Raw genomic sequence first — 20,311 nt, 5'->3', positions numbered from 1 at the left:
ATTACACATTTTCAGAACCTTTTTGTCATCTCCAACAAAAGATCTATACTCATTAAGTTTTGACTTCCTGTATTTTCTTATCCCCGGTAACCTCTGTAATACCTTTGGATTCTATGAATTTACCTGACCTAATATCTCTTATAAGTGGAATCATAACAATATTTATTAATTTATATTTGGCTTATTTCGTTTAATATAATGTCTTTAAGTTTCAACCAAGTTGTAACGTGTCAGAATTTTATTCCTTTTTAAGTCTGCATAACATTTCATTGTATGTGTGTACTTTATTTTCTTTATCCACTCATCTGTTGATAGATTGTTTCCACATTTTACTTATTATGGTAATTCAGCAGTGAGCATTAGCATACAAGTTATCTGAGTCCCTGCTTTCAGTTAATTTGGGTGTATTATAGGGTAATTCTATGTTTAACTTTTTGAGGAACCATCAAACTCTTCCATAGAGACAGTATCATTTTATGTTCATATCAGCAATGCACAAGAGTTCCAATTTGTTTAAGTCTTCACTTAGGATTTTCATTTTTTAAAATGATAGTTCTTCCTGATGGGTGTGAAGTGGTATCCCTTTATGATTTTGCTTTGCATTTCCCTACTGATTAGTAATATTGATCTAGAAGCAGACCAACTCTTTCGTAGTATCTTAATGTATCTCTTTTTGGATGTTGTAGATTCTGTATATCATATGTTGAGTGAGTGGTACCAATATATTCTATCAAAAGTTGAAAAATCAAGCACAAAACATTAAATAGAAGTCTAAATATTGAATCACTTTTTTTTTCAATATAACACTGTCCAGAAACCATTTGACTTAGAACTCTGTAAAGACTGTGAGCAGTACCTAGTGTACTTCTTAGATTTAAGAAAGGAAACTTTCATGTGTCTTTTTTCATGATTCCTTGGAGAAACCCTTATTTTTTTTTCTCCTATGTCATTGTGTCTTCTAGAGTAAAGGACAATAACCTATGATTCATAGGCGCTTGACATGTGGCTTTACAAAAATGCTTGGCAAAGGGGAGGGGAGGAGCAAAGAACCTAGGTCTTAAACCCACAGAGTGGTGGGGTGTGGTGGCGCATGCCTGTGATCCCAGCAGCTTCAGAGATCTGAGGCAGGAGGATTATGAGTTCAAAGCCAGCCTCAGCAACAGTGAGGCATAAGCATCTCAGTGAGACCCTGTCTCTAAATAAAATGCAAAGTAGGGCTGGGGATGTGGCTCAAGTGGTTAAGTCCCCCTGAGTTCAATCCTTTGTAACTCCCCACCCACAACTCCCACAAACAAAACAAAATCCACAGAGTGGAGTATTTACTAGACAGGCAGGCGTTCCAATTAGTAGGCTGCACAAACCATTCCGTACCAATATGATAAGCCTCTAATTGAGATTCAGTCTGTTGCAGTGGCTGCCAAAGGCACAGACTCCCAGTGTGAGGAACACTCCTCAAGGTTGCCAACATTTGCCTTGACAATTGGGCATCTTCTTGTAAGAGATGCAGACTTTTGGAATTCTGTCTAGGAGCATTGCATAACTGCCCTTGAAGGCACAGCTTTTACCTTTTACATTTATAGGAAGTAGAACAATACCCGTATACCATCAATGTAATCAGAGATGTAGGAATGTGGCTTGATCATCAGGAAAATTAGAGATGGTAAAACTGATTGCCAACAATATTAATATTGTTTTCTTCAAGTCTAATCCAGATAATACAAGAAATATTTTCTGTGAAAGGGCTTTAGCAGTGTGAAATGTGGTGATTTTCCCAACTTTTTGCCAAAGCCAAAAGTGTCAGAAACAAATGATTCCTTTGTGGAAGTCCATTTGTGAGACCCAAAACAGTAATGCCTATGCCTGAAAAATTTTTTAAAATAAAGGAAAACATAAGAGAAACCTTTAAAATGAGTTACCTGTTAAGCCACCACAGAGTTATCATGATTCTGATGCATATTTTTTATCCTGTGAGTTTTATGCATGAATACTATCAATATCCATATATATATATCCACAAAAGCTTGTAATAATATAAATGCTTATGATAATTTTATTAACTGGAATCTTCCTTTTGAACACTGGTTGTATAGGAATATTTTGTTTCTATTTGCTGTTCTTGCTTTGTCAGACAAAGTAACATCATACCTGTGACAATCTATACTGTTGCCATAAATTTTTTTAACTTTATAACCACAGTTTCACAGACTCCAGGCATAGCATTGGCTGTGTTCAGTTCTGGTGATGATCTTCTTGCTTGTAGAGTCCTGAGCAAGCATGGGACTTCATGTGGGGTGGGAGGGAGCTCATGTTGCCATATGCTGATTGCTGTATTTCCTTTCTTATGAAAACCTAATGAAATTATATGTCAACATAATCACCGGCTATGAAGAAACTTTCATTTTACAGTAACAGTTTACTATAGCATTATTTGTTGAAGTCATTTTAAAGGGTGTTTTTCCCCTAGTGCTTGTGAAATATGGTTTGATTTACAGAAATTTGATTTGTGTGCATCCTCTCAGGAATATATTGTGCCTAAAGCTGGCGACATCTGTACTTTTGACTTAATTGTTTTTCCTGATAAGTTGGAGAGGCAAAAACCCAGGTAAAGTGAATTATTTGCAGTAAAGGGCCATTTTTCAGAGAGCATTCATGTATAGATTTAATGTGTTTTTACAGATTACTGGCTATTTGTATTGAGACCTTACAGGTCTTTCAATCTTTGCTACTTGGTTGGAATTTTTTAAATACAGAGAAAATGTACTATTGTAAACATTGTAGGCATTAGGCATACCTACAGTGTAGTAGATGACATATTAAGCACTGGAAATACTAATATAAATAATGTACCTGGCATCATTTATATTACATTGATTAATTTCAGTAAACTTTATTATACTTCATATTTTATATATAAATAAAATAAGGCTAAGAGACGTGAAATACCTTTGTCTAAGAATGTGCAACTATTATCTGTCTGACTTCAGAATCTGAAGTGTGGTAAAGCAGTTTTGTGTGTGATAGGATTGCAGAAAAGGTCATTTTAGCTGATTTGTAGGGCTTGGGCCCTGTGTCCTCAGAAAGCAACTGGAGGTAAGGTTTTATTGAGTGGTACAAACCCAGAGCAGCAAGAATGAAAGAAAACAATAAATAAGGCAAGAAAGGAGGAAAGATGCTACCAAGTAGGCCCTAACCTTGAAAGAAAACTGAGCTGGTTGTCTTGTCACATGGTACATCTTCTACTATGTGAAACTACCACCTCTTAGAAGAGTCCCATTGCTTGTTTCTTGTTGGTTAGAGTTTACCCCTTGGGGCATTAACCCAACTTGGACAAGTGTTGGCATAAACACTTGAAATGCAACTGTGATTCCTTCTGCTATTGAAAAGCCTATTGAAAAATCCTTCACAAGGGGGTTTTATAGCAGGGAATGATGAGTTTTTTATTAATCTAGATAAATGGGGACTTGATTCTAAGGTGGCAAGAAGGAAGGAGGAAGACCAATCAGGAAGCTATTATAATAGTTCTGCCAAAAGGTGATGATGGCCTAGAATAGAGAAATGTTAGTAAAGATGGTAAGAAATGATTATGTTTGACGTACATTTTGTAGATGAAGTTAGTTTAGTCAAAATTTAAGTTACATAAAATGACTTATAGATACATATGCATAGATCCTTAGAGTTTTCTGGGCAGTTGTTCTTTTAAAATAGCATCTGATTCTCTTTATTATGTTTAGTGACTGTTGGACACCTGATTGCTTTTCCCTAGGCAACTCTCAGCCTTTCCAATAGAGCTTGCCAAGCAACCCAACTAGGGGCCTCCTATGACTCATCCTGAGGTTATATTTTCATCTAGAACAGTTTTATCTTGCTTCTCTCAAGTCAGTTCTGATTCACAGCATGCAGGGGATATCAGAGGAATATACAAAAAAGACTTTCAGATCTTCCTGGCAGCACTGCCACGATTACTTTGTGTCTTGTTGGCACCAATGACTCTGCCCTCTGGCAGTTGTGAAGTTGCTATGAAGGTTCCAGGCTTAGGGCTGTGTAGTCTTGAAACCCAGCTGTGCTCCACTCATCATGCTATGTGCCTTGGAATGGAGCTTCATTTACTCAGAGGAAGAGGTACATTTTTTCTAATTCACTTATAGATGCTGTATGGATTAGTGGAAACCCTTTCTTTACTTTTGACCTCTCATGGGAGAAGTATCTTACAGCTTTGGAAGACAGTTACCAAGAACTCAAGTATTGCTGGTCTTCTCCTTAGAAGCCCAGAAAATATGGCATGGTTTTTCTGGATTATAGGTGTAGGATTTCTTCAAAGTCACATGGCTTAGAACTCAAATCTCATTTAATTTTTTTCAAAATCATTGGATCTAGTGTTCTAAAGAACATAATACAGGAAATTTTGACACATACTGTTAGATCTGCATTAAATACTATGCCTATACATAAGCTGGAGAGAAAACTGAATAATATTTTTCTCCAAAAAGGAAAATAGAAAATGCTTTTAACCTTATTCTTTGCAAAAATGTTGTTGTATTTTGAGTTATATTTCTTATGCTTATACTATTTCATGTATTGATAGCAGTGACAAGTTATATAATTATGCCAACCATTCAGTAGTTAGTGGAACTTTGAAAAATGTTTTTGGTTTTTAAAAACCAATCTTATTACTAAAGTGCTTTCTTTATGAAACTTTTTGCTGTCTAATTCACAGTGAGCTCTCAAATATATTTGATGAATAAATGTTTTATTGGGTCTATTATTGATATTTACTTTATATTTATTAAAATAAATCCTAATTTTTAAGAGAATAACATATTTTTCCAATATTTATTTTATATCTAAAGAATTCTAAAGCAGAACTACTAATCTGTCTAAGCCATATTAATTGGTGATAGAATAAAAACTTCACATTTATTTCCTATTTTTAATATTCTCAAAGATTTCTAGTTAAAACAAGAGTTTATGATTCTTACTTGATCCTCTCTCACGATTAGTTCACTTAGTTTCATTTCAGTTTTCAATAGTTTTGTCGTTATAACAAGTGGGTTTAGTGGCCAACAAAAAGCTGCCAAAAGCTTTCATTCCATGGAATTCCCTACTTTGGTGTTGTAGATTTTCTCATGTAAGTTTCTGGACAAAATAGAACATCCTATCTCATGACACTTAGAAAGATTTTCCTATTTTGAATCAAACTTGGTGGTAATGAGAATCCCAGAAATATATACTTGTTTTATGTTTTATCGATTCCACCTTTCTACTTCCACTTTCTCTCTACCCCAGTGTTTTCTCTCCCCCAACAGCTAGATGGAAGATGAGTGGCTGCTTTTAAATATTTAAAAGATAAGTCTGGATTAAGTAAGACTGTACTGAATTATGTTTATTTTTAAACTCATTTTATTCATTACATAAATTGAATACATTTTAGCAAAATTAATTTAGCTCATTAATTGTCCATTTTTATTCCATGTTTACCTTTAACTGATCTTTAGAGCTCTCAATTTTCTTAGCAATGACAAACTAAAGTAGCTAATACTCTAAAAATGATACTGTTCTCTGTTTCTTATCATATTAGGTATGAGCAATTAATTTGAATAAAATGCTAGTGATTTAAGTCTTTCTAAAAATCAAACATCACTTCAGTGCTTGGTTTAATGTACATTAATTAAAGTAGTCAATACTTATACTCTGGCATATGTGAACTTGTGCTTCTTTATTACTTTTCTGAACTGTTCATTTTAAGGAAGGTGACACTGTTTCAGTAGCAAGCCTTGATTTTTGACATCAATAAATTCTACATGTTTTAAAAGTTATTGCCACAGCTGAAATAATAGTGTTTCACTTCTTTTTTAATACTGAAGCTGGGTGTGGTCCCTTAAAATAGTTATGAATAAGGCCGGTTGGTATTTTGCCATAGTTCAGTACATTTATATATAAAAAGCTATTGCCTTTGCTTAACTTAAAGAAATGTTTAAGTGATAATAGTTTGTTAGTGGTCTCTTATTGTTCAGCTACAACATTTTTATCTTAAATGTTTGAAGTGTGAAATAAAATGGATTTTAAAGTCAAGAAGGAAAAAAAGCTAACTACTATTTTGAAGATTAGCTCATTGATACATCTCAATACAAGCAAAATTCTTTTATAAATCAGTTTTGAAAGAATATAGTAAGTCATAGCTAAATGGAATTGATGGAAGTGTGTGGTTTTATTGAATATCTTGTGTGTTGTATAGAAGGCATTGATGACTGGGACAAATTACTTAACCTGCCTGTACTTCAGTTTTCACACCTGTAAAATGACCACAGCTAATTCAGAGTTGGGGAGGATTTATTAAATTAATGTTTATTAATCATTTAGGAGAGCCTATAAGTGCTCATTAGTTATTAATAAGTGGTTAATAATTAATAGTATTTGTTATTAATAAATTATTTGATTATTATATTTATACTTAATTATTTACTAGTTTTGCTGGAGTTGAGTGGTATATTTGAACAATAATGATTGGGGATATTAGACTTTATGTAGAAAAGATTGCTTACTGCTGGTTTCTATACATAGCTATTTAAGAGGATGAATAAACTTGAGTATTTTGCAAACTATGTATAAACATAATTTTCAAATGTAATCTCTATTCAGATTAAAATTGCATATTTTCTAAGATTTTATATTGAAATTTTAAAAAGATTATGGAGATAATTAAATATTATTACTTGTGTGTCTGAGAGGCATATCTTGCTCAATAATAGGTTTTTCTGTGAGTTGCTATCCTAGCTGTTTGTTGAAGATTCAGTAATTGAAGAATGTCCACTAGCCTAAGCACCAGAGGCCAGGACAATACTGTTACTTCCCTTTACTCCTCTTTTACCTTTCAAAGAACATTAACCAAACACAAAATCACCAAATCCCCAATTTACTAAACTTTTTGTAAGTCATACAGAAAATACATTCAGAAAAACATGTCAGTTTTTTTCCAAAATATGTCATTTTGTAAGCATTGTAAATGTTTACATTGTAAATGTTACACAGTTCTTTGCTTTTATCATCTAGACTTATTCCTAAACACATTTCAGAAATATCTTTTTTGGAAGGACCTAGAAGTCTCAGTGGCATTGTTCAGCTGCCTGCCCTGATAATTTCTTTTATGATTCTCATGAATCTCCTCTTTTCATGTCCACCTTAGCTATTCATATTCTTATTCTGAATATTGTTTAGACAGTTTGAAATAACTTAAATGATTTTTCCTTCAGTTTTCCCCTTTCCTTTAAATTATGTATGCATTGCATACCTGTATCACAACAGTCAAGGGGTTTTTTGTTTGTTTTTTAGAAAGTATCACTGTGTTGCCCACACCGGCCTTAAACTCTTAGGCTCCTGCCTTAGCCTTCCCAGTAGGTGGTACACGTAACTATGCCCAGCTCACAACAGTGTTCTTAAGGGCATGTCAGTTAAAAAAAAAGAACAATAAAAACACACTTCTATGTAACTTATTGTTAAAGAAATCCTAGATTCCTCAGCAAGGAGTTTGTGAAAGGTCCATTTCAGAATGACTATGCCCTACTTCACTTTACTTTTCACACCCATCCCTCTGCTTTCAGTTCGGGATTTTAAGTAATTGAACTTTGACAATTTTCCAAACTCTTTGATTTGGAAATCCTCCCTAGTCTTTGGGACTGGATTCCTAAAATAGATCATGTTCTTTTCCTTTAGGACATAAAAGGAACTTATTTTGCTGAAGCTTATAGATTGAATGTCTCTCTTTTTAATATAGTGATTTGATATATGTTTTATCACACATAATAGAACATGAGCATATTAAAAGCAAGGACTGTGCCCTATCACATGTGTTTTATAGCTTATTTTATAAAACAGATTGACTGTAAAATTTGCACCATTCATCACAAATACTAATTTTGTTAATATTGCCTACGTTTTTATACAAGTCAGAATTGAGCTTAAATCAGAATTAAATTAGACCATTGTGCTATCTTTCAGATATCTTTTAGTAAATTTCAGGCTTTATGAGAAGATGGTTGGAAGGGAAGATGTCAAAACTCTCTTTTCATTGCCCTCCCCCTTTTTAATTTTCTGCTTTCTTTTTTAAAGTTAGTATTTTGTGGCTAGAGTTGTAGCTCAGTGGTAGAGTGCTTGCTTGCCCAGCATGTGTGAGGCACTGGGTTCAATCCTCAGCACCACATAAAAACAAATTAATAAAATAAAGGTATTATGTCCATCTACAGCTAAAAAAAAGCTATTTTTAAAAATAAATAGTCAATATTTTAACTTACAGATAACAAAGATAGTACATATAAATGGGGTAACATGTTTTGATACATGTATATATTGTGTTATATTTAAATCCAGTTAACATTTTCTACTTACGTATCATTTCTTATGTTTAAAAACTTACAAATTTTTTTCTTTTTTCTTTTGAAATGTAGGATGCATTTATTTATCCCCCCACTCACCCCTACTGTCTCCAACCACTGGTAACTACCATTATACTTTTAACTTCTATGAAATCAGCTTTTTTGTATTCCACATGAATAAGATTTTGTGGGTCTTGTCTCTGTGCCTGGCTTACTTCATTAATATAATGATCTTGTTCCATCGTGTTGTTGCAAAGGATAGGATTTCTTTATTTTTATGACTGAATAGTATTCCATTGTGTATATATAACACTTTTTTTTATCCACTTATCAGTTGATGGACTCTTAGGTTTCCATTTCTTGGCTAATAAGAATAGTGCTGCTATGAATATGGGAGTGCAGGTGTCTCTGCAGCTTACTGATTTCCTTTCCTTTGGCCATATATCCTGGAGTGGAATTGTTGGATCATATCACAGTTCAATTTTTAATCTTTTGAGGAACCTCCACACTGCTTTTCATAATGGCTATCTTTGTTGCCCTTTAAATCATATCTAGACCTATCACCAAACCAAACTTGATTTAGAATTGGTTGTGGCATATTAGTTTAGAAGAGAATATATACTCATCTCTCTCCCACTTCTCAGCCCTTTGTCTTCTGATTCTCTTCTCTAAAATCTGCAAGGTGCTAGAAAAGGAATAATAATTTATTTAAAGAAGTATAGATCTCTTTTGTAAATTTTTTAAATTGTAGATGGACACTATATCTTTGTTTCATTTATTTTTTTTTATGTGGTACTAAGGATGGAGCCCAGTGCCTCACACATGTGAAGCAAGTGTTCAACCACTGAGCTAAAATCCCAGTCCCTATAGATCTCTTATAAATAAAAATTCTTGATTTTAGTAACTGACAGTTAAAATTATCTTGGGATTTATAGCATTTTTTTTCCTACAGAAAACCATAGGCAAAATTGCAACATGCTTGGAATTGCAAAGCGCAGCTTTACAGGTAAATGGATTTTTTTAAATGAATTATTCTAAATTGTTCTGAAAAGATATTAGACATTCATGCCCAAAGTAATATTATCTCAGAAGGGTTTTATAACAATTGGAATTGATCAGCTGAACTCACACTTAAATGACTTAGTTCATACTTTGTAAACGGTAGAAATAAAAGATATGATTCTAATTTTTTCTGTTTCTATTAGCTTGAATATTCCAAAAATCAGTTTGGAACTTTTCATTTTCTACCTTTAAAACAAGAAATATATTTATTTTAAATATTTTATTCTTGCCATTTAAAAGACATAGGGTGCAGTGAAATCTTTGTAATGAAAAGATATAATATGCATATTTTAAATTTAGTCCACACAGTCCCAGGAAGAATTTAAACTGGAGGACCTCAAGAAGCTAGAACCAAGTAAGTTTTGTTTTATATTTTTTAGTGATATTCCTATAGGAAGAGAGTTTTATCTGTTGTGAATATTAAGATTGTTTAGCACAGAAAGTGATTGGATTTATTTCTCTTATTTTTTGGTGCTTTTAAAATTCCTACAATATTTGTATTTTTAATTACCATTTGGATTTAATCTTTATTATAGAATATATATGTTGTACTTCATCTAAATATCCAAATTAACCTTTAATTTGTCTTAATGGCTTTAATAAGATTATAATTATTTTGATAAACATTTTCAGTAGAGTCCAGTAGAGAATATAAGGTTACAGTCATTAATGCCCATTCACATTACATGTTATTGAAAACTACAGTCTGAATGTTGGGAAAGCATTACAAAGTGTTTTTTTTTGTTGTCTCCATTTTTTTCCCTTCTTCAAAATTTTAAAAAGTAAACAATTCCTTCAGTTATCTTGTTGGTTAGGATATTCCCAAATAAAGCCTTTCTGCTGTTTCAAATGATTGCTCTCTTAAAACTGTCTGCAGTATGGGCAAAGGCACAGTGTGAATAACTGAATGAATGTAAGTTAATGTAGCCTTTTTTAAAAACTTTTTAAGTTGTAGACAGATACAATACCTTTATTTTATTTATTTGTTTTTATGTGGTGTTGAGGATCGAATCCAGTACCTCACACATGCAAGGCAAATGCTCTACCAACTGAACTATAACCCAGCTCCTGTACTCTTTTTTTATTGAGATAAGATTGCACATCTCAGTGCATTTATGTGACTAGGGAATAGTAGATTTTATTTATCTAACTAAGTAAGATAAAATTTTAAGTAGGGAATCATAAAATCAAAGCATTTTCAAACAGAAAGGAGTCTCAGACTTGTGATCACATTCTCTATTGAGGAAAGAAATGAAATGATTTGTTTGTCCTGTTTCACTTCAATCTCCAGTAACTGAGCAGGGCCTAAATCTCAGAACATTTGTCAGTGTATCTCAGTTCACACTAGTGCAATCCTTTTAATGTAAACATGCTTTGAGTAAGAGGTAAAAAATTAATTTAAGAACTAAAGAGAGCCTTGCACAGTGGCGCATGCCTGTAATCACAGCCGCTCGGGAGGCTGAGGCAGAAGGATATCAAATTCAAAGCCAACCCTAGCAAAGCAAGGCACTAAGCAACTTAGTGAGACCCTGTCTCTAAATAAAATACCAAATAGGGCTGGGGATGTGGCTCAGTGGTCAAGTGCCCCTGAGTTTAATCCCAGTACCCCCTGCCAAAAAAGAACTAAATAGAATGTTCCAATAAATTCCACAAACTGCCAATATCTAATTCATTATAGCAATTCTAACAAAGACATATATTATTGAGATAGCTGAAATGTGATTGTATTGCAGATCCAGGGTAGAAAAGGATTCTCAGACTATACTGAAGGGGATCTGATTTTCTGTTGTTTGGGTTGGAAAAGAGAAGTTAACAACAACAACAGACAACAACAAAGGAATGCATAGTGGATTTGTTGTGATTCTGGTGGCTTTTCCACAGTTTTAGATGATCATATTTCATTTCTTCAGAACACCATCCTTCTGAATATGGCAAGAATTCTGTCATTTTAATAGTTTTGGTTTCTTTATGTAATCCAGATCATAAAGTTTTGTTTTCTTTGTGGTTCTGGGGATCAAACCCATGACCTCACAAATGCTAGGCAAGCGTTTTACCACTGAGCTACATCTCCAGCCCTAGATCATAAGAGTTGGAGATGTTATAAGAGACACAACTTATATTCAGAAATAGTTCTTATGCCTATATCCAATGTATATAAGGATACTAATCAATGTAATATTTCTCACAAATTTTGGGAGTTTTTTGTACCTAAAACTTTATTTCTCAAAAGCATTAATAAATACTTTGTATAAGATTGAGATATAATTTATATAAAGCACAATTCACCAATTTAACATATCATTCAATTTTTTTAGTAAATTGGAAGAGTTATGCAGACATCACCACAATCAATTTTAGGACATTTTCATCACCACAAGAAGAAACCCTATTCCCATGAGCAGTCATTCACTTCTTGCCATCCCCCTAAAATCCCTTCCAATTCCCAGCCCTAGGAAACCATTAGTTTGATTTCTGTCTATAAATTGTCCTATTGTAGACATTTTATTTAAATGGACTCATATGATATATGATCTTTTATGACTGGCTACATATAAGATTATTTTGAGAAAAATACATTGATGGCTTTAAATAAAAGATTGCAACAGTTGTTTATACGGTGGTTCTACTGAAAATTGTGTGTGTGTGTGTGTGTGTGTGTGTGTGTGTGTGTGTGTGTGTGTGTGTGGATGAGAGAGAGAGAGAGAGAGATGATGCAGGGGATTGAACCAAGGGCTTTGGGCATGTTAGACAAGTGCTTTACCATAAACTATGTCACCAGCCCTCAGTTTTTTATGATAAAAATTATTAGGATTTTGGCTTCTTATTCAGTCACTATTTCCTATTAGTTGTTTGTTTCCAAACAAAATTTAAGAATCTTATAGATACACAGAGTGGCCGTAAAGACTGTGGATGTTTATTTCATATATTTATTATCTCTTCTCTTCCTCTGAGCATGCTCAAGTACTTCTATTGCCTCACAAGATCTTTCATTAATTGCCCTTTTTTTTTTTTTTTTTTTTTTTTTTTAGAATAGCATCTATATGCTGAGCACTCGAATCCTCTCAGTAACATTCTGCTAAGGACAACACCAACACTAGCTTGTAAATCCCAGCAATGAGTTTTAGGGTCACCTGGATTGGTTCTTTCACTATGCTGTTAGTAATACCTGTAGTGGTGCTGTACTACATCATTCCTAAGTACAGCTCTCCAGTTCAAATTCCTAAGAAATTATTGACCCATGTATTAGTTGAAGATCAGGTTAAAATCTATTACTTTTTTGGCTTTTTAAAAAAGATTTGGAATAGAAATGGAAAGAGTATTTTGGAGATTCACTTTATTATACTTTATATAATGTTTTTCATTTGTACTTTTCCCTTCTTGATAGTTATCTTTTTAGATGATTTTAATTTGCTGTTGCTTCTCAAAGAAACATAAGTGAGTATTCTGTATTTCAGTAGGGTAGACTCTGTAATTTGGAATTTGTCCAAGCAGGGCACTTGTTGTGAGTTAATTATTGAGTTGGAATTAAATATTTTCTACAAATTGGTATTTAGTAATATTTCAGATTAAGTATACTTATTCAAGCTTTCTTTTTAAAACGTTAAGCCTCTTCTAAGGAAAATAGTGAATTCTAACTTTTAATATGTTGAACTTAACTGGTTTCCTTTCTTTTAAAAAAAGTTTTTTTAAAATTTAATGCGTGTGTGTGTGTGGTGCTGGGGATCGAACCCAGGGCATTTCCCATATAAGGCAAATGCTCTACCACTGAGCTACATCACTAGCTCTTGGCTAGTTTATTAGGCTGATGTATTCTTTACTTGAACATTTGAAATCTTTTAAATTCTGTCTGAAAATACTAAAACTATGATTGTGAAAGTCTGAGCCATTTTTTTCTTATGTTAATTGCAGTAATGTACTGCTGCTTACTCAAGCATATCTCCCCACCACCACCCTGCAAAATTCACTTCTGTTAAGCCACCCTTCAAGGCTTCACAGAAATCCCACCTCTCCCTGAAAGCTTTCTCTGCTGTCTCTATAGAGGCATAATTAAACTCTGCCTCCTCTCCTGTATAGAATCATTTTAACTATCCATTGTCAGATTCTCACATGTGTTATTTTCACTTGTATTTGTTTTAGTCCTCAAAGAGATTATGAATGGACTCTTCCCCCACCCCAGAGCCTATTGAATGCTTTAAGTGTTGTATGAACTTGGCAAGATTGTGTTGAGTTAAATAGATTTGAATGTTTTGAAGGAATCTTTTCCTATAATTTAAAAAGTAACCTTTCAAAATTAAGGCAGCTGCCCATTTTCCTACCACAAAAATGAAACACGTCAGTCACCAAAAGCAAAATGCATTTTGATATTTGCCTGTGTGTCATCTTTTGAAGGTTAGCTTCAGGAGGTTGGTAGGTCTGTGCTCCAAGAGAAAGGCTGGGAGTGCTGAATTTTCCATGGTGGAGTAGCATCAGATGCCTGCCATGTAGTGATCCAAAGTGTGTAGTAAGTCCTACCAAATCAGCCAATGAATCTCCAACCCATGACATGCTTCATATTTATGATAATGTCTTTTGTAAAATTCAAGCTCCTCTTGAGATCCTCCTAAGACATCATTGCTAGTATTGGTAGAAAGAAAACTCTATGTAAAGTTTAAGCTATTTTAAAAGAACAATAGAATCTGTTATTCCACAGTTGTTGAAATTGTAAACCTATAATACAGTTATAGAAAGTAAAACAGAATTTGTTTTAAAGCTATTTAAATTTGTTCTAAAGCTATTCACATAAATTAAATGTTTCATAGTACTTTAACTTGTAAAAATAATATAACAAAGCTATTATTCTAAAGCAAATACGTCCTCTTCAGAGCTTTGATACCAAAGAAATGAAAATACTATTTAATTATTCTGTTACAATACAAATGCAAGATAACCACTGAGCCATATCCCCATCCCTATTTTGTATTTTATTTAGAGACAGGGTCTCACTGAGTTGCTTATGCCTCACTTTTGCTGAGGCTGGCTTTGAATTATTAATCCTCCTAAGCCTCTGGGATTACAGGTGTGCACTACCACACTCAGCCAAGATATTCTTAATAACCAAGATATTTTTCAACTTTTTTGTTTGTTTGTTTTTGACGTACTGGGGATTGAACCCAGGGGTGCTCTACCACTGAGCTATATTTCCAGTCCTTTTTATTTTTATTTTTTAAAACATTTTTAGTTGTAGATGGACACAATACCTTTATTTTATTTATTCATTTCATGTAGTGCTAAAGATTGAACCCATTGTCACATGTGCAAGGCAAGCACTCTACCACTGAACTACAACCCCAGCCCTTTTATTGTTTTATTTTTATTTTGAGACAGGGTCTCCCTATGTTGCTTAGGCAGATGAACTTCTAGTCCTCCTGACTCAGGCTTTTGGTACCTGGGATTACAGACACATGCCACCATAACAGGATCAGCTTTTAAAAATTATTGTTATATACATTTTTAATGGTTGATTTTTTTGCTCATTTTATTAAACTCTTATTACAATATGATCATTTCTGTGTGTTTGTTTCTGATATGAGTGAGACATGATCTTTTTGTTACCTGCTCCCCATTCTTGGTATCTATTCCATTGTTGTGTAAGTGATCAATATTTATTAATATTACTTATTAATATTGAGTTGATTTAATAGTTTAGTAACAATGATCATGCAGAAGTATAGAAAAGATGTTCTTGTATTAAAAAATAAACAGTACTTCTTAGTGAGATAAGAAATATTAGGATTCTAGTCAACTAGATCAAAAAGGTCATGGAGAGAGTGAATGTCCATTTTAGATTTTCCCTTGCCATTTTGTATACATTTATTTAGGCTGTAATTCTCTCAATAGCCTGTAAAGGAAGTAGCATTCTCATTTTAGAACTGGGGAGATTAGGGTATTTATGTAAATGTTCAAGTTATTGTTGTAATTGTAGGGCTAGGTTTTGATTTAAACCTTCTACTTTGATCTCCTGCTGCTTCCCCTAAGTTCCCACAGTCCTTTCTGTGCCTTGAATAAGGCAAACTGTTTCCTACTTGGAACCTTTGTTGTTGCTCCAGCCTGTTCTTTAATACCTGGGAAGCCTTATGCTAGAGCCACTTATGGATGATTCCTCTCATCTCAGGTCTTGGCTCAAATGTCTTCTTACAGTTTAGTTTTGAAAGGCACCCTGTGTACCTTAGCTACTCTACCAAGTTCTCTCTGCTTTTACACAGCATCCTGTTTGTATCCTTCATACCACTAATCACATCTTACATTATCTTGTTTATTTGTTGGCATATTTATTGTCTACTTTTCCTTAGTAAGGTCTAAGGTCCAAATATGAGTTCTTGATTACTGTGTATCTTTAGCACCTAAAACAGTGATTGGAACATTGTGAGTACTCGGTATGCATTTGTTGAGAAGAAGAAAGAGATAAAGGATGAAGAAGAGCTAAAGGGAGAGAGAATAAGAGTGAGTAATGAGAATCTAGGTACAAGTTTCCAACTTCTTTCTCACTGGATGATTGACTCCTATTGGAATAAGTTATGTAATTATAACCTGTTCTTTTTGAATTTCCTTATTTAGGAACCCAATATGCCATACTCCTTTTAACTGAAATCTGCAAGACTCCAAAATTAAAGTCTGAGTAATTAGAGTAAAAACCATGGGTTGCCCAATTAATAATGCTAAATATTTACCTTGAAATAATTGCAGGTAGTCACTAGGAACCCATAAATTGGGAAATGAAACAATAAATTTCATAAAATACTTTTCCAGATACAGATAGAATTGTAGAACATCTGTCTGTAGGCTTACATGCCAGAAAGTAATCAACCAGGACACAAGAGGTGATAGCATTATGTTGTTTGATGACTTCCCTGCGGAGAAAGTCTGCTGTGTGTGTGTGTGTGTGTGTGTATGTGTGTGTACACACGTGTAAATATATATATATATACACACACAAACGCACACATATATATATATGCATGTATATATGTGTGCACACATATACAATAAATTTCATCATAAAAGGAATATTAGAATTATAACCTTGCTGCTACAAACCTTACCAGTGTGATAAGTATTGAGGGAAATCTATTTAGGATAAAGAATAAGATGTGATTATCTATTTCTCTTTAATTAGTCATCTTCAGTATCAATCTTTTAATTAAAATACTTCAGGAGAAGAGGTATTCTCTTTCACTGGTACCCCATATCACCTAGGACCTTGTACATTGGAGAACTATTTTATGGTTCATTTTCTATGAGGGCTCTGAGACTTTCCTTGGAGATCTTACAGTACTCTGAAAATACTGGTACCTGCAGTCCACTATGGACATTTTTATTTTGCTAAGACACTCAGTAGTAGTCAATTGCAGAGTCTTAAAATGATAGTGAAGCTCGGAATTTAAAATACATATATTAATGTGTGGCTTAATACACTATAAAATATGATTAAAAGTATCAATTTAAGATATAACATATAAGACTAACTAATATATGACTTACATAACATGTAAGACTAAGATATAAGACAAATGTTTGTCTATGTCTTTATTCTAGTCCTAAAAAATATTCTCACATATAATAAAGAATTTCCATTTGATGTTCAGCCTAGCCCATTAAGGTAAATAAATAAGCATCCATATTTTGTCTTCTGATTTTATTATCTATTTTATGCCTGTTTTTCAAATATTTCTGTATTTTTTTCCCTATCAAATTTGGTATTGGTGATATGACTGTTACCATTGATAGCAATGAGATGATTGACATTGACATTTATATCAACATCAACCTAATAATCAGCATCTTATCTGGGAAGTTAGTGGCTAGTTAGTTAGCTGGTGTATTAAGTGGAGTAGCTCACTATTTTTTCTGTCCTTTTTTATATAGGAGAATTTTAGCCCCTGGTGAGGAAGAGCATTTGGAATTTGAAGAAGATGAAGAAGAAGGTGGTGCTGGAGCAGGGTCTCCTAATTCTTTTCCTGCTAGAGTGCCTGGTGGGTACAAAAAAATGTACATTATATAATTCAAGGTCAGGTGTTTGGAACTTACTTTTGTACTTGTTAGTGGCGGGTAAAACATCTCCAGGTTTGCCAATCTTAAGCAAATTATCATGGCCATTCTGTTAGTGGTAACTATCGGTTTATTGTGAAAGTATCTTACTATTTGTGTCAGGGATCCTCAAAACATCCCATGTTTAGTGATTGGCTAGGAAGACCCACAGGACTCAGCATATAGCTGTACTCACAGTTGTATTCTGAGTCATTACAACAAGAAAACATAAGAACAAAATTAGCAAAGGGTAAAGGCACACAGGCAAATTCCAGACGAAACCAAACTTCTAAGAGTCCTCTCCCAGCAGAGTCAAATATGTACTTGATTCTCTCAACATTCTTTCACACCTGTGAAATGAAAAAATATTGTCTATTGGGGAAGCACTGTAGAGATTCAGTGCACAAGACACTTATTGGGGTTAGCGTGAACCAAAACTACAGACTCCAGGAAGAAAGCAAGTGTTCAGCACAAACCATATTGTTTGCATGGACGGTTTAGGCACAGTGATCTTCTTAACAGGGCATGATGGGAATGCTGCTGAAATCCAGGTTCCCAGATGCTAGCCATAGACCAACATTGTAAGTAGGCTTTCTAGAGTAACTGTTTGCTATGTTAATTCTTTTCTTTATATATCTAGCTGTTCTTTAAATAATCATATATGATTGTGAAACCTGGACCTGGAGGAATAGATACTAAACAGTTGCCCTTAACAGGGAAATAAAGAATACATAGCAAGTCCTTTTTATTTTTGGAAGATCTTGACAAGGTTGTAAAATACCCTAGTCAAGCACCCTGAGTAAATTATTTGCCTCTTCTACTTCTATACTTTCTTCTGTTCTTATACAGTGCACAGTTTTTACTTCTGATGAATTAGTTCATTTTTGGAAGTGTAGAAATAGCGCTGTACTATTGTGATGCATTTTTTTAAAAGACTCTATGCTTTATGGTATAATTAAATATAATATACATATCATCCATAAAACTTCATAATTAAAGTCATATTCCAGTAATTTAAATACTCTTTGGTAGAAGACGTTTGAAATATAAACAGTATAGGCTTAGACCAATAACATACCTGCGCTTTTGAGTCTAACATCTGCCAATCAGTAGTTAAGTGACTGTACTTAATTCTTTATAAAAGGAGATGTTGACAATGTCTAATTCATAGGGTTACAATGAAAATTAGGCACCACATACAAATCATTTGGCATTATACTTTTCATTTGCTGGGGTACTGGTGGCTACTGTATTTTCATTATCACCTATAAATGATGCTAACAGTCTTACACCATAGGATTATTAGAAAAATTACAATCACTATAAAATGTTATTGTTAGTGTTTCTTTGGTACAAGGTAATTATTTCCAATCTGCTTGTCCTTATGAAGAAAGAGCTATATTTTACTTGTTATATTTGTAGGAAATTTCAAGATTGCTGAGATGATGAGTTAAATAAATTTGCTAAAATTTTTCTGCATTTTTTATTTCCTTTTCAAATCACATGCTGTAATTGAAATAGATTCCAGTTCTATAAATTTCTGGGTTTGGTTATTTGTTCACTAGTTATACTTCTGTAGCAAACAAGATCCTTAAAGCAGATGATGTAAGTCATGAAATGGACAGGTCTTTATGGGGTTCAGGTTGCTGAGTTGAAAAGAAACTCTGTAAATTAAGTCTATTTGCTATGAAAGATTAAGCCCAAAGTAATTAGATTTTTTTATTCTGATATAGCATTTTGGTATTTTATTTCAGAGATACAGAAAGCTCACTAAACCTTTCTATTCCCTGAATTATTTTCCTCAAAGTAAGAAAGAGTAAGAAAGAGTACATATAGTTCAATTGGCTATATTTGATTTTTGATCATATTTTCCAGGGCCTGTGTCATTATAAAATTGAAAATATCATTGAAGGACAATTTGACCTTTAACTTAATTGTAGAATGGGAAAAAAAATTGTTATACTGTGGACATCCAAGATTTCATTCGTGATAAGGCTGTTGTGTCTACATTATCATGGCAGGATGCTTCTAAGAATTATAACATTTTTATTACCTTTATTTTATGTAATTTATATAATTGTAAGTTTGTTGTACTTTTTTTTTTTTTTTTGGTACTGAGGATTTAACACAGGGGTACTTTACCAGTGAGCCACATCCTCAGCCCTTTTTATTTTTTATTTTGAGACAGGATTTCACTTAGTTGCTGAGGGCCTCACTTAGTTGCTGAGATTAGTCTTAAACTTGGGATCCTCCTGGCTCAGCCTCCCAAGTCACCTGGATTCCAGGCTTGTGCTATAGCATCTAGCTTATTGTGATCTTTTTAAAAAATATTTATTAAGGTGTCCCTTACATATACAAAAGGCATCTTTTTTAGTGTACATCTTTATGAGTTTTGACAAACACACATGGTAAACACTACTACCTTTAAGCTAATGAGATGAAGTATAATATATGAATATGGTATGATCAAGAGTAGTTTATTCCCATTTAAAATCAAAAATGGATTTTTATCCAACCTTTCTTGAAAAGAATAAAAAATTGTTAAACCTTTCTTTGACATTATTATCATTTTCAAAGCCTTCAATTCTCATAAGACAGTAACTTTTTTGTACTGCTTTAAACACTAACTGGCTTAAGTCCAAATAGTAGTTTAATTTTCTTAAGATAATCTCAGTAGATTTCATTTAAATAGAGGATAAAAATTTATAACCTATTATTTATTACCTGAAAATTTATTTATCATGTTGAATATTAAAGCTTCTAAATGATAAACCAAAGTAATACAAATTTAAAAAAAATAGCTGGCCAGGATTATATGC

At 33.3% G+C, this 20,311-nt stretch overlaps 1 protein-coding gene across 1 annotated transcript in view; it reads left to right on the top strand.

Moving 5' to 3' along the window:
- The window catches only part of LOC144372588 (axin interactor, dorsalization-associated protein-like), a 38,502-nt gene that overhangs the window by 1,153 nt on the left and 17,038 nt on the right, over positions 1-20,311 (top strand). The window contains exons 3-7 of the mRNA XM_078035934.1: positions 8,439-8,486; positions 9,319-9,372; positions 9,729-9,783; positions 17,001-17,064; positions 17,331-17,437. Coding sequence (XP_077892060.1) covers positions 8,439-8,486; positions 9,319-9,372; positions 9,729-9,783; positions 17,001-17,064; positions 17,331-17,437 — 328 coding nt within the window. The remainder of the gene's footprint in view (positions 1-8,438; positions 8,487-9,318; positions 9,373-9,728; positions 9,784-17,000; positions 17,065-17,330; positions 17,438-20,311) is intronic.

This window comes from Ictidomys tridecemlineatus, unplaced genomic scaffold, assembly GCF_052094955.1.
Source record: "Ictidomys tridecemlineatus isolate mIctTri1 unplaced genomic scaffold, mIctTri1.hap1 Scaffold_135, whole genome shotgun sequence".
Classification (NCBI taxonomy): Eukaryota; Metazoa; Chordata; class Mammalia; order Rodentia; family Sciuridae; genus Ictidomys; species Ictidomys tridecemlineatus.
Note: the sequence above shows the minus strand (reverse complement) of the source record. Positions and strands in the feature narration are given on the sequence as shown.